Consider the following 26606-nt stretch of genomic DNA (forward strand, 5'->3'; position numbering starts at 1 on the left):
CGCGACACACCTCGTGCACGCAAGGCGTCGAAATCTAATCTGCATTCTGTGTTCCGCTGCACGCTGCAGATGCGCCCGCAGTACCAATTGCGCTTTCGGGTTAGTACCGATATCGCCCTTTACGGAGGAAAAACATCTGGGGACTGGAAGCCCCAGAATGGCACGTGAAGGAGCCATAAAATCGATATTGTAACGCGACAAACTATCTCGCATGGTAACGAACCGCTCCCACGTCGGCCGAAGTAAATCGCGGATCCTACATACCGTATCGAGGATATACGTGTAACAAACGAGCCGCTCATCTTTCTCCCTCCTTGCTTTTTCCTTTTTTTTGCCTCCTATGGGTCCTCTTCGATGTGCGCCGCGCCCTCAGGTCTAGCCATAAAGACTGCGAGTCTCCCGGGCAAAAGGGGGCTCGTTAAGGACGCGAACCGATCTCTCGGCTTCTAGTAGTAAGCACGTGGATGTATACGTAGACCCGAGGGGGCTGCTCAAGAAGTAATGTAAGCCGGAGAAATAGTGGTGTGATAATACGTGTGTCTATGGTACGTCTAAGGATTATTATATTGATCAAAGAGATGGCTGAAACACTGAAGTACGAGGAAAGTTCGAGGATAAGCATCCCATCAGCTAAAAATAGAACGTTGCGAAATCGATAAATATGTATCGGATAAAATGGATGACAGTGACACACGACAGTTTGTCTTCATTTCCCGTAAAGATATTGATGCGTATGAAGGAACAGTACATGTGTATTTTTTCATGACGTTAAAGATCCTTCAACGATCGATCAATGGTAACAATCCATCAAATAAATATTAATGACGCTCAAATATATTAAATTATTCGAATGACGACAGACTTGAGAGTTTGGCTAATGAAGCCAACGACGTTGCGCGGTCTCTAAAGTCAGAAAAGAGATGTAATTAAAGGACTTACGAGCTAACGAAGGTCGGAAATGTATGGCTCGTTGATAACTCAAAATCGCCTCGTCGTAATTCTTTCTGCCCTGCTGTAAGATGCCCCTGTAACAGAGAAACAAAGTCCCTTGTTAAAATCACTTTCAACATTTTAATATAAACCATAATATTTTACATTATTGTAATTTTCATTTCCATAAGGAGAAGAAAAGTTAGTCGAAGGATCGATAAATATATCGAATTAATAATGGAAATAATTTCATTCTCGACGTTAAGAAAAACATCTAGTAACAAAGCAAATTAATTATACAGTATATCTAGTTTGCTTTTATTACATTTACATTTCAAGTTTTGAGAGGGGAGAGGGGAAAGGTATATCTCCCCGATATAATATCAAAATGTCAAACGTCATGAGAAGAAAGGAAAAGTTTTCCGTCTCTTAGACAGTGAGCGATTAATCTTCTCTCGAAGGACGTCACTTTCAGAAACGATATAAAAATATTACTTGTCAAGGCGATGACTTATCGCACGTGTGGTCGCCCCGTTCTACGCGGTGGGATTAAATTGCGAGCGCAATAAGCGCGATTCGTAATACCCATATACTCGGGGGTGTGGGGGAGGGGGACTCTTTCGCGAAGCTACATATTTTAGAAAGGACCCACCGCTTCGGCGTCGCGGTGATTAATCTTCCGGCGTAAGTTGTCACTCGAAAAACGATGAAAATATCACTTGTCGACAGGTGAAGTATAGTCGACCGGCTGGTAGACGACTCGCGCACTATCGCTGATACATTTTTCTCGTCGCGCGTTATCGAAATCGGACCGGACGATATGGCGCGCAGTTATTTTTCTTACCTCGCGTGTGTTGCGTTATTTTTCTTACTTTCCGACTGGGAGATCAGAGTCGAGCGGAATTTTGCACGAGAGTCCATATCGGGTTTTGGAAAATATTTACGCATACCGCATCGCCTCATATTTTTCAAATTGCTACTCCAAAATGGGATTACAATCTGCATTTGTTATTCGGACGATGTTTATTTTCAGATAAAGGAAAAGAGAAAATAAACGTGCCCGTGTACACGCGTCTATGATGATTTATTATGGAGATTGTTCATAAAGATTCGCGCTTCAAAATCTCGACCACGCGAACTTTTCTAACGAAGCGCGTTGCGTTTACAATTTGAATTGGCTCGTAAATTACTGAGTGAACAAAGTTTGCTGTGCATTCCGCTCCGATGCATTTCTGCACCTCACGCGAGAGACTATATGTTGCCTTTTTCAACCAGCCTCGTTAATGTCGAGATATAAATTAACGTCAGCAAATTCTCCGACAGTCTCCGAATCTTTACGGGTTAATAATTACAAGGAAATCTTCGTCTATCTCTCCTGGCATTTGTGAGACTCCTTCCTCTTTTCTCAGAAACGACTAATTTATTATCAAAATTACGGATGCATTTAGCGCGCAAACCGAATCTTCGCGCGTCGACGTAGCGTTGAAAAAATTATACTAATGAGGCGCTTTGTGAGCCTGCGACGAGCGACGAGCGCTTGAAAAAAAAAAAAAAAAAAAAAAAAACTGAAAATGACGGAGGAAGAGGAGCCGGGGACGGGATGGAACGGGATATTTCCTTTCCTGGCGCGCGAACCGGCAGGGATGAAGAGAATCCTTGTTCGTTAACGAGCCGCTACTCTGCGTTCGTTAACTTTCAACAAGACGAAGACTCTCGCGTATACATATACATCCGTCACTTTGCCAGCTCCTTCTCTTGTAACAATCTCCAGTTTGCGCCAATTTGCAATTATACTGTATTCTGCTTAATTTGTTATTCAACTCTCGGTCCGTTTACTGACCGTGTACTGCGGCGATTTAGTAAATCTTTCCCAAGTGACACGAATTTGTAAATCACATCGCAAACGTGTAGCAGGGAATCGCAAGAGACTATCAATAAAACTAACGTTTTGGGTAATCATGAAAAGGATCGTTTCTCGATAGAACGGGTTACATTGAAAAATAATTCCTGAAAAATTTTAAGATTGTGTTCAGGCTGCCATGTACAGAAAATAACGAAGCTCTTCTTTTTAGTCCCTCGTCCCTTAAGTAATAATTAAATTTCGCTTTTGCACCAAACCAGTGAAAATATTTCACTGGCCGGCAAGGTATAAAATTTTCTGTCTAATTCCTGCGCCACTATTGTTCGATCGAGAGTTACTAGCTGGATATGGAGTTGAAGCACGGGCCAATTTACACAGACGGTCGTGCCAGGGAACGAAAAGACAAATCGCGCGCGTAATTCCCCGCTGTCGTTCGTTTAAAACGCGAAACTTAATAAAGCGACGTGGCGTGTCATATGCTGTTACTGTCAAACCCGCGCGCAAGGCGCAGCTTTGTGGCAGTTCAAATGGGAACACGCGTGGTTCATCGACAAAATAAACCGCAGTCGTTCGTTGGAATCACACGGATATAAATATATGAATTATTTGTAATTCTAACAAGCAATCGGTTTTACGAGAGTCTTAATATGAGACGGTTATATCTTGTATTGGCCAATTTCGATAGCGAAGTGAGGAAAACTTCCTCGTTGGAAGATTTCATTTACATTTTCCCCGTCGCAATGAGACGCGGAAAAGAAAGGAAGAAAGGAAGAGAGGAAAACGATACGGATAATGCCAAATATGCAGGAACAGCCGCCGAATATCTGAACGTTTATGCGGCGCGGCGGCGGCGGCGGTCCGATAAAATAGAAACATTCGTAAAACGTTTGGCATAACGCGAATATGCCAATAGAAGCTCGGCAAGGAACGTCGAAAAGTTGCTTCAGTTACCGCAATTCACGAAGCGCGTATCTCACATTCACGGGACTGAAAATGCAAATGCGGTACGTCGTGAGAATGTACGACAAGATTTCGCGAGACGTTATTTCAAATCGAACACAGAAATAGTTGAGCAAGACGGTCGATTATCGCTTCACATTAACGGTTCGCCATAATCTGCATAAAATGTAAAGGTAAAACGATTAATTTTCAGAGATTTTATATTCTTTAATTTATTATGTGAAAATTGTCTGGATGTAATCCAAATTGAGCATCTGTTTGTATTAAGAACTCGTTTTATAAAATCTATTCTTGTATAGTCTCTGAACGTTATTCTCTGTTTTATTATTAGAAACCTGTGTATGAATTCGTAATGTCTCTAGCTAGTAATATCGGAGAATGACCTTTTAATACAGAAATACACGTCGCTATTAAAATGCGGGCTGATTGATGCGGAATAAATCAAACAAGCAAATAAATGAGTGAGCAAGTTTGTAATTTCATTAAAGTATTTGGTTGTTTATATCCTACCGGACGTTTCATCGATCGGACTATGTCCCAGCTAACTAAATTTAACCAAACTTAACTCATACAACTTTACCTCAATGATAGCGATCGCGTTTGTTCCCCGTAGACCGCTTAATAATTGCATGCGAAAAATTTGCAAAACCTAGCGATTTAAGTCCGGCAAAAAAATATATAAAATAAATACTTAATTACGCGTGAATGTGGATTAACTAGAGAGAAAGAAAAAGAAAGAAAATTCTCATTAGTATTAAATTGTATTTCAAATTGCTCCCGCGTAATTAAACGGATAATTAGAAGTAAAAATCGATAGAGATGCAAAAGCTTTTAATCATAATAACGAGGAATGCGTTACGATGACTATACATATGTATACAGCGCGCATTATTATAATTTGGCGTCGCTAGAAAAAGCAGAACCATAATCTTTCTCGGGAATAATGCAAATATCGTGGCGAACAAAAAAAAAATGCTTTATAAAAAATATATCGCTTCTAGTTTCTATATTTCGACATGTACACGCGCATTCGAAAAATGCCCGATATTAAATTTTCAACGGAGAGCCTCGTCGACCGCTGGCCGATATTAAAAAAATCGTTGATATTTGCGCGTAGCAGTTACGCGCTTTAATGTCCCGCTGATTTCTTGCGTGCGTTTCGCGGCTGTGCAAAACTGTGCGGTAACATAAATCACGCGCTTCGCCTCGCGCGTTTCCGCGTTTAATTATGCATCTCGTTGCAATGTGATAATGCGTGCGATGCATACGCCTAAAAAGTTGATTGCAGGCGTAAGCGCATGAAAAACGTCGCTTAACATACAAAAACTTAATAATCTCGTAAACAAATTGTCCGTGTCATTTTTATGCACAATGATGATTTATACTTCAAAGCGTCATATTAACAGCTATGCCATAGTTATAATTGTTCATCACCATTTTTAGAGTTCAACATTTTTCCCGTTAGAGAATCGTGCTTTTCTAAATTCAGCGCTTGCAATGTTTTTTCAGATCTCGCGCCATGTTATTTAAATCTCAAAAATTTCACTTAAAACATCATCGGAGCTGTAAAGTCATCCGTTTCACGGCAGATTGCGGAAATCGGTCATAAGTCATACCATCTCGTGATTGTCAATCTAATCTGAAAGTCCCCTTTAAAATATCATCAGTGTCGCGTATATACCGCACTTTCGCCCGTCACTCGACTTCAATTTCCGCGTAAAAAGTTTCGTGACGAAACGGTCATCTGGCAAAAGCGGCGGACGAAAGAAAAGGGAGGAAAAAGAAAGACAAAACATCTCTGCGACTTATCGGGCGCGATGCCGGAACGAGGGCGGATGTCGTCGCGGCGTCGATAGCGCCGGGGACCGGGGTGTTAATCGCCGATCGCAAAACGCCAGTCGCGAGAAGGGCTGGCCGAGCAAGGGGGGAAAGAGGAGAGGTGGTGCGATAAACCGCGCGGTCGGCTTATGGATTTCGCAATGGCGACGATCGATAGTGCCTGAATTGCAGTCGGAATAAAAACTGCAATAAAGGCACGAACGCGACGGTACGACGGCGACGGTCACGATGACGACGATCTCCGCGATCTCCTACGAGCCTGCGAAGCAGCTGATATCGATCGCGCGCGTTATCGTGTTACACCGCATTATCCTTACGTTTATTAAATTTAGCCGTAATTCCCGCACGCTATCGGACGTACAACGGATGTGCCGTTTGTTGCATCGTCGTCGCGTCAGTGCGGCGGATTTCATTGCCGATGGTATTCATTGGTCGTCCTGTTTATCACACGCACGCGTACGCATATATTGTACATGTATACATTGAGGAGAACGGCCGTCTTTGCCGCCCGTTGGAATTTCCCGTTCCGTGCAAGATATGGTCGGACATACCTGCCTGAGGTACGCGCCGGCGAATTACATCGCCGAATTTACATCGTTCCCTTCGGAATTCCGGTGATAACAGGGACTCTTGATTTCACCGATATCAGAGTCGGGTCGATTTCGCTGCGAAACGATGGCCCCAAAAAACCAACAAATCGCGGCTGCTTATTTGCAATTGCCGCCTTTCGTCAGCCATATTTCCCCGGCTGGCATCAATTCCGCCGTCCGCCACGTTCGTCAGACTGCATTTATCGCGAATGGTGCCGCAACGACGACGACGACGACGACGACGACGACGACGACGACGACCGTCACTGCCATTGTCACCGTCGTCACTGTCATCATCGACGTTGCCCGTACCGAATTGCTCGATCGACTGCCGCCATTGTCACGGCGAAGAGCCGTGTGTGCGGCATATTCGTGTCTGTCCGATGGTCGCCGGTGGTTATCTCCGGTAGTCATACGCGCCGGACTTTTCCAAGTTGAAATCAGAACCACGAATTTTCAGCCGTACACGGCTGACCCTAAAATCCGCAAGTGCAAATACGAGAGAAATCGCCGTAAAACAAACATTGCGAGGCATCGATAGCGACCGAACGTGCGCTTTATCCCCCGCTTTCCGTAGAGAATCCTAACGGGAAAAAAATGAACACGGAAAGTGTAAATATATGTATTTTGTATGTCGAGAAGAAGAGGGTACGATCGTAAAAAAAAGGTTCTGAAATCCATAGAATACTTCTCTGATGCTAAATATGAAATATATATTTTGTTAGATTAAAAAAGGAACTATATTTTAGCGAACAACGGACGGATATTCTTTTAATAAGCACAAATAACGCGTTTCTTTATTTTCCTTTATTTTCGTTTGCAATTCTCTTCGACGAAACTTTATCTTTGCATTTTCACATATATATCTACGTACCCCTTAAAGGATATTTATGTCTTTATAAAACGCCGTAAGCGATCATTGATGTGATCACCGATGCTTAGAGATCGGCCTGCTTCTCTGTTCTTCCAACCTTTATGTCTCGGACGCATTTACTCTTATTACTCTGGAAGATTGGCCGTAGCGTGAACGCGAGAGGACGGCCTGTTGCGACCGCATCGCCGGTAATTGAAGCCTTCCATCCCTTCTCGTCGAAGCACCGCACACGATTCCGTAACGATCGACGATTTACGACACTCTCACGCCGTATTTTAACGATCGCCTTTTAAGGGCTGGAAATAGAGAAAGAAAGGGAGACCGTACTCGGCCGAGCCCTTTCGAGCAAGGCGTCGCGCAAACAGAGAACGACGCCGGGCGTCGGGATATAAATCGCAAGGGACTCGGCGCAATTTTATGTACTCTGCCTCGTAAAAAAGAATTTATAACGATTTTATGCGGCGCGAGCGGGCGAGCGAGCATGCGCCGGTGCTGTCCTATCGGCGATTTCGAGAGAATTTATGTTTATTAATTGTTTATCGGATCGCGAGGCCGAGAAAACGGCCCGGCTTCTATGTACAGAATGTCACGGGGGAAAATACGGTTACGTCGCCCAGTGCCAATATTGCCGTTATAACAGGGTGATTTATGCTACAATTTGCTCGAAGAGCGAGAGTCTTAATATGATTTTAATGTATTTAGCGCGATGAGTAATGAATGGTTATATAAAGTCAATTGTTCATTATCTGCTAGCTGGTTATATAAAGTTGCTAACTGATTATATAAAGTCAACTGTTCATTATTTGCTAACTGAAATATCAGGAGACAGAGACTTTCCTTGACACACTTTATACTAAATTTAATATCGACGTTTATTACATCCATTTATAATTTTTTCTGCCGTACACTATATATATAATGTCCGAACGTGGTAAGACGTTAAGTTAATTTTTTATGACCGGTGTCTTCAGGCAAGTATTACTTCAGGAGTTTCCGAAAGCCAGGAATAACTTGCCGATAGCACGACGCGTTTGTTATAGTCTTTGCGCAGGAATACGGTCGAATGGAAGTTCCATATCGAACGCTTCTCCGTGCTCCTTATGCGAGTTACGAAGTTGCCCGATAGCAATCGGAAATTTTCAGCAGAAGTTCTAAGTAAAGTCGCACTTTTTGTTTTGCGTCATTGAAAGAATAATTATCACCGTGTAACGATGAGTAATATAATCAAGAAAAACAAGTAATTAATTGCAATAAATGTACTATAAATATATGTACCATAAGGTATTATTATTGTATGTTACTATAACATGTAAAAATGTAAACTGTATTTTTAAAGAACCCAATAATTGGAAAATCGTTGTACAGGATATCAGGCGCGAATAAATTTATCACTTTTCTATTATTTTTACGTCCTGAAAAATTCATTTTATTACTTTTATTTTATGAAAAAAGATTGTAAATTTGTTCAATTAATAAACATTTTTCTGTTACTTTTGTCTATTAAAATATATCTTATTCATATTTAGGTAATGTTCTTTAAAAATCGACTTTTTTCACTTTTAAATGATATATAAAGAATTCATTTATCTATACAGGAGTATTAAATCGATTTTCTGTTTTCTATTTTATTTCTTTTAGAACGTGTACCTGCGCAGAGCAAAATAAATTCCAATGTCGATATAATACTCCTCAGTTTCATAAAAATAGCTGAATGTCCAGTCCGACAAGATCGGCCTTAGGTTAGTGAAAAAATCACTGAGTTATTCCTGTAGACAGCAATCGGTGGTAAAAGAAGCAGCGCTGTCAATAAGATACGATAGTCCTTGACGAATATGGCCGAGGAAGCAGCAGGTTTTTCGTAAAGTCGGGACTGCTGTTTCTTGTCGCTATTTGGCAACGTTCCCATGAAAAAAGGCGCTCGAACTTTCAACTCTCAATAGACCGTAGACCGCGACAAAAATCGGTCATATATGCGGCAGGGCTTTGATCCAAAAATACCGAAAGAATTTTTCAACATTCAATATGCAATTAGGTAACACATGTCTAAAAAAGGTTTCAAACAAAATATATGCTAACTAATAAGACAAATATACAGCAGATATGAAATTTCAGTGCCATAGATCAAATTAGCAAGCTTAAAATAAACTCCATGTCGAACATGTTAATATACATATAAATAGCACACAATTTTATCCTCTCGGTTTTCGAAGAGTACAATATACTTTAAGCAATGGTAAATGTATTTTAAGCAATAGCGATTTAATCTTGTTTTCTTATAATCTGTCTGCCTGAAGTTTCGAAAGAATTTCGCAACTTCGAGCAGCATAAAAAGCAATTTGCTTAACTAAAAACAAATGGTCGGAAAAGCTGCAAATATATCTATGTATAGAAACGATAACAAATAGTTATTGTATCCCTCAGAAGGAATTAAATTCTTTAGAAATGGATTTTCGATAAGAAGAATGACGCCGTATAATTAATTGAAAGATCGTAAGGGGAGAAATAGCTGATTCGTGTTATGAGATTGTATCAACTATTTTTAAATTAAACGTATGATGTATACGTCGACGTGCGATGATGCGGAAGATAAAGACCGATTGAACGTATCGATTATTGACATTTTTCCTCATACTTCCAATCTTCCTGAACATGTTCGACATGGAGTTTATAGCTGTAACGGTAGCAAAGTTTTGATTCGTAGTAGCAATATATCGTACATGTAACCTCGGTAAATCTAAAACTCCCGTTCTGGTATTGGAATTCTATTTAAGCATCCGGGAACATATTTCCAACTGCGTAATTAACAAGCATTATGCGTAGAAATAAAAATCGCGTATGGAAGAACTTTCACAATAGTTTTAGTCTACAGAAAATATTAATTATAAAATTCCTCGCTAATTCACAGATTGCTGAAATTTTCTTGCATGGAATTCATCGAAAATATCTGAAGTATTAAATAGTATTAATATTATTTGTGAATATTAATATTTGACATAAAAATAAAATTCTTTCGCGTTTCTTTCGGGCTACAATACCTTGAAATCGGAACAACTACTGCAATTATGCGGATTCATAACTACATGAGAAATATTCGAGAATGTGTAATGTATTCTTCCCTCCGTTTCTCTAAAGCACAACACACAGCACAACACAGCTTGTCCTGATTCGAAAGTATCGATTTAACGTACGTGCGTTATTCTCTAGGCTTTCTCTCTCACTCCCACGCTCCCCTTTCTGTCTCTATCCGCGTTGATAAGTTCCACTGAACGATAAAGTTCCGTCGGATCGATCATCATTCCCGAACGAATTAGTATCGTATCATGCGTTATACCTGTCATTTGCACGCCTCGCATCGAACGTGGCCAGTCGAAGTACACTCGAGGCCCACTCGGGGATTCACCGCACTGTGTCGAAGTTGAAAAAGTGTTAAATCCGCAAACATCAAAGGGACGAGCCAGCGCGAAATGTTTCACGCGACGTCGATGTTTCAATCGGCATCTCTCGACGCCGCGCCGTGATACATCGGTGGCGATTTCTATCGGCACTCTCGTTTTCGCGAGGTCAAGCTCGAAAGCGTTACATCCATCAAGTACGGCAAAATCATTTCACACCTTCGTTGTCACTTATAAACGTGAAAAATCCGACAGATTAGAATTATCTACTTAGAGCAGGTAATAAACGTTCTAATTTATCCAATTTTATAAATTGATAAAAAAGTATATACATTACAAATCATTTTGTACATACATCTTCAAAATCATGAAAAAAAAGATTTTGCCGTATACCGCATTTCTTCGCGCAAGGAACAAGATGCATGCTTAAGAGCTTTGGCAGTTGAAATTCTTATGCTGTAAGTAGTTTAATCGATTTTAAATCAGACCGATCTAAACCCCTTCCACTTTAGGCGAGCATTTGTCCGGCCGTAATCGCGTGATGCGGTAATAAACAGGCAAACAAGAAACTTAATTCCACACATATAAATGCAACACGGCGGTTTGCGGTCTACTTGTTAGGTACACGGTGTGTTTAAACGGGGGTCTACGCTGCCGATACACCCTTGCTGGGCAACCTGCATCGGCGAGCGCGACTTTAACGAGAGCTCGTCACGCTCACGCGGTCCGTTCATTAATGAGTCGTTCGTATGTAATTTGCGGTTTCAAACTGTTTTTCTCCCGTCCACTGGTGGTGTCCGCTGAATTATGCAGCTCGGCGATGCGGAGAAAGCGGGCTAGCGCGCGTTTCTGGTCCCTCTACGTTTTACGGTGGAGAATCGAAGATAAATATTTTCGATTTGTAAAACCGGAGCGCTCGCGTGGCGTTCGTTGAAACATTTCCGCGATTATTTAACTCGCCCGGACGCGAAGCGAATCTAATATTCGATAGGCAGACGCCTAATTCGTCGTTGTTCGCTCTTTGTGTATATGTGTGTATGCGATGCGTGCGCGAGTGTGTTGTGTTTGCTCACTCGATAATGCGTGCCCAAGTTACGTCATACACGCACACATATGCGCGTGCACGATCGTGCACACATGGAGAGAAGAGCGCTGTCACGTATAACGTTCAATAAAGCCCCGGGCAACACCGAGAAAGCTCACGTATTGTTCCTAACAATATAATATGTCACTTCAAATTGCGATATGTTATTCGGATGCACCGGACGCTGTATTCAGCGCCGAGGAAAATCCGCGCGAGGGATGATAATTTATGAAGAGCGTGCAGGTGCAATCACGCGGTAAGCCTACTCTCCTATCGACGATTACGCGATCCGCAAGATGATGATGATACTACGTAAGATAGGATTGGATTACGTCCAAGGGACAACCCTTGCATCGATGCAAACGTTACAGCCGACGCGCTCTTACATATCGTGGATAAATCTAAAAAAACAGTTGAATTGTAGTAGACGCAAATTTACATAACGATAAATAAAGATATATTTAAAAGATATGTTTAAGAGCTCCCCATACATTTGCAAATAGTGCGATAGCTATAAGTAACACCGATTTTAAGATTCGATGTTTGAATTGCTCAACTGGGCATATGTGCAAAGTTATGCTATGTCATTATGATATCGTCACTTACATTTATCTCACGGTTTGCCCGCGGGTTTATATTGAATTATTCCACTTGTTTTTTGTCTAATATAAAAATACGTTATTTTTGAAATGGACATTTTTGCGATTTAGTGTAATGTCTTAAAATAGTGATATCGACTGAAAGCAATAGGTAGTATCATATCTCTTGTTACGTTAATTTAATCCTTGTTTGACATTTCATTTTTTTGGGTTACGTTTTTACATTAGGAAATTGTTATATGAATAGTATCATGTATCCAAGCACACGTACATACGTACATCAATAATATTGCAAGAAATAGCAAATATGGTCATGATGTATTCATTCTGTATCTATCGATAGATATAACCGAAAATTTTTAAATAGTACCAATTAAGCCATTTAAAGCTTTTAGCTGGTATTAAAAGTCCGAATGGGATATTAATGGATCTTTTAACGGTAAAATATATAAATGCGCCGAGCTCGATATTTCGCTTTTCATATTGCATTTCGATTTATAATCCTTCCGCACTAATGAAGCCCGTGAAAATCCCAACAAAGTATCTATTTATTCCCGAACTGAATAGTGGCGAGAGAGAGAAAGAGAGAGAAAGGGGAAAGGACAAAGCTTGTAGTTTCGCAGCAATGAAAGCCCGACCTGTTTCGCTCTGTTTCCTGCGATCCATTCTGTTTCCCATTACATGCTCTGTCCTTTACAATCCGTAAAGCCAAATATTTGCAAAATACAGCGTCCGGTGTGGAAAAGCCAGTACTTCGAGAACGTATTGTCTAACACACAGTTGAAGTCGATCTTTTCTCATCAGCAAAGTCTTGGTTAAACGTTTTTTGTAACGCGTGAATTTTTATTATTAATTACCTTGGTAAAAGTAAGACTTAAATTAATATTCTGTTCAAGTACAATATTTTCAAGATTTCTATTCATTTCAAAATTTATTTCTAGAACTAATTAAAAAATCAGTACTTGTATAAGATTTAAACAATACTTTCTTCAGAAATAATTCTAAATTAAAAAATACCTTTAAAAATAATTCTAAATTAAATATCTTTTTTAAAAGAAATGACTTCGATTCTATAATATCTCGACATTATAGGTCAATGCTGTGGCTCAATTTCATCGGACATCTCGGATATTTTCTGCATCGAGATCAAAAATCATGCGACGAAATCGTGCGGCAAGGCCACGTTCGTGATTTCATGGAATATATGTTAAATCGTGGAAGGACTCGCGCGCGATCGGGGAGCACGGTAGAACATTCATTTTTCCGCACGGTTTTGTCGATCGGCAGGTTTGAACGAATCCGAATCGTTCGGTTTTCTCTGAGTATTACAGTCAGGAATGAAATTGTCCCTCGTCCCGCATACTCGTCTCTTTCTCCCCTCGTCTTTGTCTCTTTGCCAAACTATTTTTTTACCGTCGGTTTTGCAAACATTCTCTCGTTCTTCTCTATTCCTGGCTTTTTTGGTTATTTCTTTCGTTCTCGTTTTTACCCTGTGCGTATGGCTTAACACGAATCTGCACTACTTTTCGATATATACAATACTACTGCGTAAAAAAATTTATATATCGTTCAAACGCAGTCGAGCAAATGTGTTTCTATGCGCCTTCGACTATTTCCTGTCATTCCGGTTAAGGAAATCGATCGATGTTGAAAATCGATATGTTTTTATCGTATTTTTAAGCACTCGAGAGATATTAAAGTTTTAATTTAACTTTTAATCCGAAATATATTCTTCTCCGCATATATTTTACAAAAATATCAGGGAATAAATTGCAAAACACGGCAAAAGTTTGCTTATCAAGCTTAATATACATGAACTCAAATACATCATTAAAATTAAAGCATAATTAATAATCGTATAAATCTTCATGCCCGTAAAATCGCGATTATTACTAATCCCAAGAAAATGATTTAAAATATTAACTGCGCCATCGAACAATTAAACGCGCTGACTCCGTATAATTCAATAATCGCTTTATGCGAATATACGCGATAATTCGTCAAAAATGGAGAGTCACGTAACAATCATCGAATCAAATCGTGTTAATATAATAATTATCCATGACGCATATTCTTGCGTTCCTTGCCATTGAAAATAAATTCTTTCGCGCGAACATTAATTTTATTTTTAAATATCGCGAGCACAGCGAAAACGCGCGAGATTTCGCGAAACGCATTTTCAACGTCACGGTTTGTCGCGTTTCAGCCGTTCGCGCAGTAGTACGTGAGCGAAATTGCGCCCGGCAAAATCATGACGCCAGCAACAACCCGCCCGGTGTCGTCGGCGGCCTGATTTTCTGAGACGTCACCGGCACCAGCGCGCTCATCCGCGTTCCTTTACAGAAGGAACTTTCGTTCTCCCTTTCTCCTTCCCTCGTTTTCCGCCGCCGTCGAGAGGCCGCGGAACCTCGAGAATAATTAATTTTCGCCGACGCTATTGTTCTCGCCTTTGCGTAACAAGTGGACGGCCGTGCTCCTTTCAGAGACATCGCGGGGGTTTTTCGCGTATATCTACGCTACGCGTTTCCGCGGCTTGGTTTCCCGATCGCGTTATGTATGTATATACATGTGCGCGCGAAAAGTTACAGTCACCTGGTGCTCGCCTACGCAATGCATACGTTCAGTTCGGTTGCGTCATAAAGAGCCGAGTCACGCGAGCCGCATATATTATTCACGCAGCCGCGCCATCGACCGCTGCACTCGCAATCGCGCATCTTCCTTCCCTTTTTGTCCTCTCGCCTTTATTTCTCTCCCTCCCGTACCTTTCTCCCTTTTTCTGCATATTCTACTTCGCGCTTAATATCTCACGAAGTGAAGTGGACGATCCGCAAACATCCTCGTCGCACGCCACGTACGAATATGCGCGGTAATTTCATCGGCCCGACAAGATCTGCTTGCGCAATATTTACCGTCGCCATCGCGCGACCACTCTCGCAATTGTTCCCTCCATCAAATGTTATAAAGCTAAATTTTCCCGGCCACATGGTCTTGGCGAAGGAGCCTCGACCGAGTGAGTTTCAGCCTCTTGACGTCACCGCACTTTAATAATTCAAGCTGTGGAAGTGATATAGATCTCAGGCTCACTTTTGCAGCCTCCAGTAAAATTTAATGCAGACCTAATAAATTCCAATTAAAACCAAATCTATTCCTATTTTATTATTTTTGCTTTTAGCTATAGATCTCTGATCGTTGCGCGTAAACTTCCATAAGCGCAATTCTTGGAAGACAAATTAAAATTTAAGTATGTAAGATGCATTCCTTTAACATTTTACAATGTTTTATCGAAGACGTTTTTAATAGGTCCGAAAAGCGGATAACAATATGGAAAATATTTTATTGATCTCTTTAAAAGTTTAAAGCAAAACTGAATAAATCGCCTCGGCTTTTCTCAGCGAAAGCACTCTCAGCGTCATCGGGTCCACGGCTCGTAGATCGTGACTTCTGACTTCACGATCGCGCGGACAAGTGCGGCTTGTACAATATTTACGGCGGTACCGGCACTCTACGGCGATTGCCTCTCCCCCTCCTTCCCAGAAAACGTTGAGATGTATTTTATCTCGCGTTCCAGGCTCGGTGGCCGGCCTGTCGTTCTGACTGAGGCGCGAGAATGAAAACACGGGGCGGTGCTTATCGGGACAGAAAATATGATCGGCAGCGAGAGATGTCGATCCTTGAAATATATTCGATTGTTTTGATGCCGCTAACGCGCCTGCTTACGTTTATGCAATCTTTCGTCTTCGGGGCTCGCCTCTTTCTTGTTTTCGCCGCTTATTGGCCAAGTTTTCAGACGGTAGCGCCGTATCGAGGGCGTCTCCGAGTTCGCCGAGTTCGTCGTTGTTTGCAAAGTAAATCGCGCGCGCGTTTGAGAGATCTTCTCGGCTGCATTGTGCGCTTCTCTCCTCTCCCTTATCCTCGCTTACTTCATCCCCTTCCGTCGTTTCCGCGATTTCTCATAAGAATCTCGCATATCGCGAGACGAAATAGGATCTTCTAGAAAAACTAGTAAAAACTTTTTGCACAACTAAGCAAAAGAGTCTTTCAGATCCTCTAGTATCTAAGAAAGTAATTGGAAAAGTACTCGGGAGGAACAACTCAACTTCAATTAAGTTTCTTCCCCCTTATCGAATGATTCCGATTTGTTGCGCGCGTGATTAGATCGGTGCAAAATATTACCTCCCGAAAATGTGTTTCTTAAAGATTGCAGAGATGTAACTTGTTCTTTAGTGTCGCCAGATCATTTCTGGTAATCCATATTATACTTGAAGGGAAACGACAAGAAGGAATAAAGAAGATGAAGATACCCTTTAAATCAAAGCGAGGATATTTATAGTCTTAAAAGTCCTTACTTCGCAGGATTTGTACTTTTCCGGAATATATAGGGAATCTGAAATTCAGATAAAGAATGCAATCGTGGTATTACGCCATGTAAAATTTTACGAGATGAATAATTTAGACGTATGTATGACCACACGCGGCATAAATTTTAGGGAGGAGTAAAGAGAGAAAATAGACATTTATGATGTTTTTCAAGCAAATAAATATAAATATGGGTTTGACATATATTGACTATCATTCGTGTCGCTTCGGAACCATTGGCATCGAAGGTGTACGTATGGATCGATCGTGATACTTTATGACTTATACCGAATTGTTGCTATCCTTCACGAGAATGAATCGTCATAAGTAACCGGCGAACGAGACACAAAGCGCAATACAAATGCGACATGATGCACGGCCGCGTCTGTTCTCTCTCGTTCGGGAGAAACGATGCGACCGGGTTGCACCGACGACGCTCCATTCGCGATCGGCGATTCCGCTCACGTCGCTTACATCACTTACATCACTCTCGTCGCCCGGGGACGCGAGTGCCGTGGAGTCAAACCCAATTTCACTCGCGTGTTCGAAGTCGAATTACCTTCGAGCCAACTCTGTCTCTCCCTCTCTCTCGAGCGTTCTGGTTAATAACGAGTTCGGTAGACAGCAATGAACGAGATGGTTCGGCTTTGGGTTTAGCTTGGGTTCGTCGGTCGATTGGTTGGTTGGTTGGTTGGTTGGTTGGATCGGCTCGATGAATAAGGAGCCGTCATTGCGAGAGCGAGCGACTAACGTCGAAACCTATTATTCCGTCGAGTTTAAGGGAAGATTCAGGCTTGCCCGGAACGGAGGGGGAGAGTGGAGTGTACGGGCGTCGGGGGGTAGGACAAGGGAGTAGAGAGGAACAAGTGGGACCACCTACCTACCATTGAGTTCGCGCTAATTTTACATCGCTTAAAATTTATAGACGGGATGTTAAGGCGCTTATTAAGGCCGCGCCCGCGCGCGGCTCGAGTGCCCTCCAGGATCCGTAAGTTTTCCAGAGCGGCCTCGTGGACGTAATGACCCCTCTCCGCGCTTCTCCACGCCGCACGGCCATCCCACACACCACATCGGCGAAACTCTTCGATCCCTTTTCCCCGCGCACTACCGTCCACCAGTCTCCCTCTTTTCTTCCTCTACGTCGCAGCCCTTATACCTTCTTCACCTTCGTCATGTTTTCGGCTAATTCGCCGAGCAACTTTCCTAATAAAATACGAGTTCGCGACGGGACGGCCAAGTTCTCATGTCCGCCGCCGTGCCCCCCCCCCCTCGTACTTTTGAAGCGCAGATGCTTTCAAAAGTATACGCGAACGTTCTCACGCGTTGCTCCGATTACGTTTTTGATGGCACAAAGATGTTCTGGCTTTCGCGCGAATTGAAGAATATGATTCCGCAAACGTGAGATCAGAGCTTTTATGTAATCTACAAGAGGTAGATTCCGATAGAAATAAAATAGTAGCTACTCTATCCCATTTATTTGTATTTATATTTCGAAATATTTATAAATAATCAGTTCTATTTAAACTGGTACTTAATAAGTAATCACGATATAAAAGGCAAATGTTTTAGAGACAAAAAGATTCCGCAAATTGCTCTCAAATTAGATAATAAATAATAAAATTATTTATTTAAGCAAGATCTAATACGAGAATATATTTCACCGGATATAATCAAATAAACAGCACTAATACGGAAAATAGGATAAACTAATAAGTAAAATACGGAATACGTATCTAAGTCCGTAAACTTCTAAAAATGTCAGAGTGATATACGGTACGGGGTACGGGTACGTCGTAAAGGATCAAAGTAATATGTCGCGAATTAATAGCGTATAACGGGCAAGTGTCAAATTAGACGCGATTACACATTCCTTTCCCGTTTTCACCGACCCAATATGGTTACCCTCCTCGTGAATCGCGTTTAATCCTTGGTGTAACTTTTCTAATAAAATACAAGTTCCGACACGCGGACTAACAAGTTCTTGTGTCCGCTACTCGCGCCTGGGCTGAAAGTTGGAACGCCTCTAGAGTTCGTGATCGCGCCGCCACATACCTTTTATGAATCGTATTTTCGATTCTCGAGTCCGACTCTCGAGATATTATTCGTTTAAAGTCGTCGTAATACTTGGTTATGTCCCACGAGAGCAGAAGAATGAAATTGGAAAAAAAATCGATTATGTATGACATTTATTTTCGTGTCCTGCTATATCAATTTGCTTGTCCGAAATTTATTTTTAAACGATTTAACTTGTTTTACGCATTTAATTTAATTTATAACATTAACTCACTTTAAAATGAAAATAATTTAAAGTAGCGATAATGAAGAGCTATTTGCGAATTAATTTCATTGCTTTTATCGACGTTCCGTTGATGTATTATTTAATTTCGTGACCCGCTTCTCTCACAAATAACTCCGTGCAGTTTAAAAGTTATCCCGCGGCATATATGTATATTTATAATTCAGTACTTGTGTGCCATCCAAAAATAAAATGCAACGTAACTGTGAAGGTATGCAAATAATATTGTTCTAACTGCATTCGTTGCAACTGCAGCTTTCGTGCAGGCAAAAAAAATACTGTTCAACGACACACCATGCGTACAAAAGAATAGAATATTCAGTGCGAAGTAAATTTTTGTTATATTTCGTTTTTGTTACACCCTTTCCATATCATATCCCGTTTTCATTTTAAATGCCTAACTATTGGAACCTGGAAAGTCAGTAGAAATTGAACTGATCGGTCTGATTTCGAAGATAACGGCTAAGTAATAGTGACTAGGTAAAATTTTTAAGTCAGATAGAGTTGATCACTAGCTATAACAATTTAGAATTAATTACATGATCTAGCTGTTGTCTAGTCATCATATATCACATATAATGATGAATGATGCTGCGCTGTTATGCAAATCTAATATCTCGCCACTAGCATTTTTAAATTAATTAGCTGAATAAAGATTTAAGGTTATATTGTTCGATAAAAATCTCTTTAGTAACTATCTAATAGCATAGTCCATGTAAGTTAGTAATAGCTTTTTCAATTTTAACTTCTATCTAGTATGCATCTTACCATTAGCTAAATAAAATAAAGAAAACATAAATAAGAATTAAAAAAAAAACGCTGTCTTACATATTATTAACTAAATAGCTACAATAAATTCTGAGACATTTAATGACTAACAAGTTTTATTTAAAATTTTTTATATTTAAATTTAATTTTTTTATTTAAAATTTAAAAAACTAGTTTTTTGCCAAAATTAGCTAATTATTTTCACATTATTTTCTTTATTTCAATGTTATTTATTAATTATAATTGGAAGTAAGATATCCATTAGACAGTAATTAAATTTGTTAAAATATACTAATTGTTTAGTTACTAATTTGTTTTTAAATAGATGTCATTTCTATTTTTCTAATTTTAAATAGCTGATAACAAGATATTATTAGCATATTAAATATTAGCTAAATTTTTCAGTATGCCATTTTGAACTCATGATTGTTAACGTATGTAAGTTAAAAGGCTTTTATTAAAAATTAACTCCAACATTATTTATGAGGCATATCTCTGGATAATTCTTTACAATGATTAGGTGAGAAAATGGGGCTACATTCTTTTTTTAAATACTGTCCAACCATTATAGCATCTAGCATCTAGTCAATTTTAGTTATAAATATTAATTATAAATATATTATAATAAATATTATAAATAATCATCTCAATAATATTATAAATAATCATGATTAGTCTGCATAGTAGAAAAGGAAACCTGTAAAGTGTATATTTCATACACTTTTCTAATCATTGTGTAGTTTATTTTGTTTACTTGTATTTCTGGTGGAATATATATAGTGAATAGCAAAGTAAATAACTTTATTTTCTTATTTGTATATTGCTCATCGTATGTTATTGTTCGTAGTATTATTGTCTTATTATTGTTATGACATTTTGATATTAGGATTATTTAATCAATTTGCAAAATACACTAAAGTATTGTACAATAATTATTATGAGTCATCCAGAATTCGGAATGGTGGAACCGAATTAGTAAGAGGAAAAATAGCCTCGGAAAAATCCGATCGAGCGGGCAGAACGGATGAGTCAAGCAATTAGATCTGTCGTAGTGAGCCGATTTAAATTCGACCGGAATTTCCCTCGCAATTAGCGACCGCATCTCTAAGACCAGTATTTATACTCGTTACATAAATTCTGTACCAAAAAGTGTTTCTGAAATTGTCAAGACATTGTCGGTTTAATAGTCATATATTTATTAAAATTTAGGTGAATAAAGTTAACAATAAATAAAAATGAACAAGCTATGAAAAGTTATAAAAGTAATATAAAACGGAATAGCATATTATTTAATTAAATAAATCAGTTAAAATATGTATACTATTTGACAATAAAATATTTTCTCTTAAAATCTTTTATTTACGTTTGTAAAAAATATAAAATATAATATATAAAAAAATTTTTAAATATTCCTATCTTATACCAGCTTATATAAAATTTAATGGAAGCAAAAACACTGCTAAAAAAAAGAGATACAAATATGTCAAATTCTGATGTTAAAAAATATTTGAGAAGAGAGAAATAAAGCAAAAACATTAATAATTTCTCCTACTGTGATTTATAAATATAATGTATTATTATTTTACGTAAATATGTATAAGAGGTGATATACTAAAGTAGTCCATACTAGATAGATTCTGTAGATCGTATATAAGTATATCTCGTTTTAACATCGTCCACGAAGTATAAATACTGTGTGAAGAAATTCAAATAAAAATTATATACTCTAAAAATATCAGTACCTATTCTATTTGTCAATGTTTCGTTTTCCATCTTTCTATTTTTTTAATATGTCGCTCATGAGTGGAGACTACATTGAATCTATAAAACAGAAATATACATGTAAATTATAGCGATGCCCAGAATAATTAATATCTAGAGGAATAATTGTTGCCCGCACAAAAAATAATTATAAGTATTGTAATTAAATCTGGAGTTAACCCCAATCAAATAAAATATAATAGCCCATTCTATGGTTGCTCCGCCATTGCCCGATCTTTTCAAGTCTCCTCCTTCTCTCAAAATCATTCGTTATACTTGTACAATATAATACAATTGCAAAATTTTGACGCGGGAACGCTATTAATCACGATCGCGCGCACTAATCGCGTCAGAATAGAATAATCGCACGGTACTTTGCACGGCACTCTCGATGTTAATCGCACGCGACGCACACTTTACTATTAGCGAGGAAATTCCATCGAAACGCGTTAAAATAACGCGGAAACAATAGTTTATAATTATCATTTCATTTCGATTTCTGCTCTAATTGAATTAATCGCGCGACATATTTGCTTCGAATGTTTACGAATCTTTCGCGCGGGTCAATAATCACTTAATGTAACTGCTAATTGTATTTTCTAGTACTTGTCGCAATCGCGGGATAATACGATGAGGCATGGAGCGGCTGTCTGCCAGCTCAAGTCTTGCCGCGCAAATGACAACATAGTGGCTTTACTTATGCACGACGGCCTTCGGACGGTACGAAAACAAACATTAAGACCGTAAACCAGCCAGCCTTGCCGTTATGAAATATTTAACGTATTATAAGATAAATATTTGCTGAATATTCTATTCTTTACATTTTGAAATTAACTTCGGTAAATAAGTCATTATCGATTTGCGCTTCGTTTATTCGTGAATTCATTAGCGTCCTCTAAGATAACGTAATTCCGTTTTTAATTCCGTTTGAGAGAGCGTTTTGAAATGGAAATATTGTTACTTGAATCATAATTAACAAGAGAATGTGCTTTAATTTGCTTAATATGTATAATATAAATGTATATTACAAAGGGACTTTTATCTTTAAACGTGATCAAATTTTTTTTTGCAATTGCTTGTAGTTTAAAATCTTAAAAATGTGTTTTTAAAAGATTTTGTAACAATTTTGAAAATTGGCATCTCTACGACCGTGCAAAGTCACAACAGACTGGGCACGTGCAGCGTGATTTCGTATAATAGTCGCTTTTATAACGGTCGGCCCCGAAAATCTCTTTCCTTCTTTCTCTTCTTGTATTAGTTTCGACGAGGTTTTTTCCTATTATTCTTGGCAAGACAAACATTTGAGATTTGTGTCGATCCCTTCAAAACCGTTTCAATCGAATTCTTATAAAGAAGTCTGTTGATGGAAGAAATCGAAAATGCCGAAAGTAGAAAAAGCAGCGACGAGCTATCCAAGTCAGTTCAAAAAGATGATATCAAAGGGATCAATATTCAATTAAGAGATACTTGGAGGATCCCTCCAAAATCGTTTAATTAGTGTGCATGAAGTCGCGCGGAAGCCAAATATCACTTTGAAAATTCTAATTGCGAAATCCTTGGGAGGACATGTGTAAAATAATAACAGCTTTTGCATATACCTTTAATATGTGTGCTATCTAGAGCACGAACTTTGAAACTTCCCGAAATTTTAAAAACAAATATTTTTTCGCTTTAAAGCTGATTTTTTTACGAAAAAAATGCAATATTCACTTTAAATCGCCATTTTGTCATTTTTTTCTAAAACCGGAGATTCATGTCCCACCTCTCTACACTATTAATAAATAAAAACCTATTTGGGTTTTCGTTTCGGATTATTCTGAGCCAAGGGATTATGTTTGCAGAAAAACATATTTTTTTCAGTAACGTTTTCGTCATTATTTTATATCTTTTAAATAAATAAATTTTTTTTAACAATTTTATTTTACACATTATACATAGAATATACGTAGAATAAGTGTGCAAAATTTGAAATCGATCCGCTGTCTATTTTTCTAAAAAGAGAAATCATAAAAATAGCCTTTTTTGCGTGTCCAAAGGTAAATAAAGAGTCCCTTTAGTGAATTTCAACTGTTACATGCCAACCATATAAATATAGCGGCAACGCGAACGTTCGATTTCATTAATTATGCACGAGTCAATATCGTTGTAAATCTACATGGCAAATCTACGTGGTGGTCTCATTTGTTCTGTTCTCTGTGCAAAATTTTTGTTTCTGAATTTTCGATCTTGCGTTAGCTCCTGTGCCGAGTATGGCGAGAGAAGAACACGAAATTGCGGTCTAATTCAATATGTGAAATGTATAACGGCGGTCTGAAAAATGTTTGCGTATAGAATACATACGAGATAGAGATTGGTGACAATATTTATTGCACTCGATTTTTTTTACCTTGCCATGCGCAGAATAAATATTTCTATGTTATGTTCAACGTCAGCGATACAATTTGCATCTTTTGTACGTGTGCTTGGCACGACGAGATAATAGTTGCGAATAGGAGAAACAATATCGTTGAAATTCTGAAAATTCGTACCAATGGTTGATAGAGTGGTGTCAGCTCGTGAAAGCGGACCTTTCCAATGTTTCGACATGGTGACATCGCGATCGATGCTACTGCGGATGTACAATATCCAGATACCAAATACTAAACGTAATGTATTTTACGCGATATCCGTTCGTTAATGATGATTTCGCGATACGAGAAACGGCGATTTTTATTATAATAATCGTGTCGTTATTCTACTATCAATGTCGCAGCGCTAACATAGTCGCGACATTGATAATAGAATAACGAGTTGATTAGTTATATTGATTAACTTTCATTCAGTTGTGGATCGAAAAGCTTCTCTTGATAATGCCGTTGCATGTTTATTTAATGCAATGTAATCATAGTGGAAAAGGGAAGTGGATGCGCGTTTGCGCATATTTCTTTTTTACTTCTATCTTTATACAACGAGAGATATTTGTTCAAAACGATATGTAAACTTTCGGGATTCAAGGTAATTCTAAATCGCTGATAGCTCTTATTGAAATGTGTGTATGTATGTATATATATATATATATAATTTCATAACGCAGTCGTGACAGATATGTGCATTTTATTTTATGCATCGCGGCACATATGAGATGAGTCAGCTCCATCGAAAGCCATCGCGACGAGAAATATAATGCAAATCTTGTCACGTGAGAAACACACGTAGACATAGTAAGATATAATAGGGGGATACATTTTTTTTTATTCTTTTACTATGTCTTATATCCATTCTAGTTATAAGAATTAGAAAAAGATAAAGAGTAAGTTAAATAGAGATTGAAGTTAATTTCCATATGACATTTCTTTTTTTGACTGTCCCAAATTGAATTCATCTAATTCAGAACAGGATCCAGATCAACATTTTATTATAATCCAATGAACCTTTCTGAAAGTTTTGAATATTTCTTTCAGCACATTTGCCATTTAATTCTAGCTACTTTTGATTGACAATTTTAATTCATCATGTAGCAAAACTCCGGCAAATTTAATTAATTTAACACTTCACAGATTTATATTACTTATTACTATATAATCTATGACATGAGAAAACGTATTTAAGGAATTTACATTTTATAACAAGATATAAAATTCATAACTACAAAATGTACGAAAAATATGAAAATCTCGACATTCATTTGTCAGATATATGTTGCCCTTCGCTTTATCCATTTCTACAGTAAAAAAAGATATTTATAGCTACAATATATATAGATTTCATTGGATTACAAAAATTTTCACTACACATCGTTCAGTTTATATGTTAAAATATGCTACGTGCATAACATAAATGTCCGGTTTTTACATTGACATATATATACGTTGGACCTTTTTTTTTTATCACTCCACCGGTTTCATCGTTTAAAAAAATCACCGTTTTTCGTGCATCGTGCATAAAATAGAACGCTATTCGCTTAAGTGCCACATTCGCGCAATTTCGTCCTACTGTTAACTTTTCCCTAACTCAATAACAGACAGCGACATATCACTCGCGTCCTAGGGCTCATCGCTATTAATAATTAACATTGACGTGGACGCATCGCCTTTGAGCGTCGCAGCGCGACAGCCGTAGCAACAAAGCTACCGAATATTCGGTCGAGACGTTCGGTCGCCGGGCATTGGAACAGGCGTCGATTCCACGTTTGCTCGCGGTCATGTGTTTAGCATACATCTGTATACACACACGCTCGGTATTGTATATGTATATATACATATATATGCATGTATGCAGCACATTGCGGAGGCTGGTCGATGCTCCGTACATGCCTATAGTGGACAGGATGGCATATACTCGTGGCAGAGGGGGGGGGAGAGGGAGAGCGAGGGAGAGAGAGAGAGAGAGAGAGACTGCTGCCTCTCGCGGGATGGATATAGAAGGGACCGGTCCGCTGGACGCATTATCCTGGTAATATCTGATGCGGCGAGACAAAGCTGTAAAGGCCGACGCCAACGGTAACCAACGGGCCGTACCGGGCCGGAGCCGGACCCCAGGCCGAACGGTAATATCGTATGCGAGTCAGAGAATCGGCATTGCACACGCACGGCTTTCGCGCGGCTATCCTGCGATGTTGCGCCGCATTGCGCGGATATTACGCGCGAATGGTGGCCGATACGTGCCCGGTTATGGTGCGTATTCGGGGCGAGACGGCGAAACGAAGTGATATGCGAGCGATGTAATAAAGGGTGGCGCGGGAGGCGAGGGCTGGGAGGAGGGTGGGATTATACGCGGGTGCAAGAAGAGATTGATCGCGATGGCGCGCGATGCGAGGGTGGACAGTGTAATGCGGTGAATGCGCATGGGGGATGCACGGGGGATGAGGAGCGGTGAAAGATAGATGCATGCGTTTCGAACGCGAACGCGGATAACTTGTTGGCGAATAAATCTACACGGTGTGCGCTTTAAGTAGATTACAGTGTAAAGTACGCAATTATCGGTTATTTAAGGGATATTCATTCTCGTTATAAATAAAATGATTATTTAATATTTCGTTGTAAAAGTAACATGTCTCCATCAGTCCAATCCGTCGACCCTATCCATCAGCTCAAAGAGAAAACTTAAATTGCAAAATTTCCCACATTTCCACGCAGTTCGTAATTTCGAAAATAGCTTCGTCATTTCTAATCTTTAAACGAACATCTACCGCAAATAGGTCGAGGAATCTGTAGTTTTGAGACATCTTGTATAGAGGCGATTTATCATTGGTGAGATTGGACAGGAGGAAATAGAGACAGACCGGTTAGCTGGAGGAACCGCATAATAGCGATCAAAG

At 39.2% G+C, this 26606-nt stretch overlaps 1 protein-coding gene and 1 long non-coding RNA gene across 2 annotated transcripts in view; one reads left to right on the forward strand and one right to left on the reverse strand.

The window, feature by feature from the left end:
* Tmtc2 (Transmembrane O-mannosyltransferase targeting cadherins 2) overlaps positions 1-26606 on the reverse strand; it is a 182290-nt gene that overhangs the window by 15056 nt on the left and 140628 nt on the right. The window contains exon 6 of the mRNA XM_071711104.1: positions 940-1025. Coding sequence (XP_071567205.1) covers positions 940-1025 — 86 coding nt within the window. The remainder of the gene's footprint in view (positions 1-939; positions 1026-26606) is intronic.
* The window catches only part of LOC139775257 (uncharacterized), a 223731-nt gene that overhangs the window by 1109 nt on the left and 196016 nt on the right, over positions 1-26606 (forward strand). The gene's annotated exons all lie outside the window — the stretch shown is intronic.

Source organism: Temnothorax nylanderi, unplaced genomic scaffold (assembly GCF_030848795.1).
Source record: "Temnothorax nylanderi isolate EJ_2023f unplaced genomic scaffold, tnyl_v1.0 TNYL_tig0095_pilon, whole genome shotgun sequence".
In the NCBI taxonomy this organism is placed as follows: domain Eukaryota; kingdom Metazoa; phylum Arthropoda; class Insecta; order Hymenoptera; family Formicidae; genus Temnothorax; species Temnothorax nylanderi.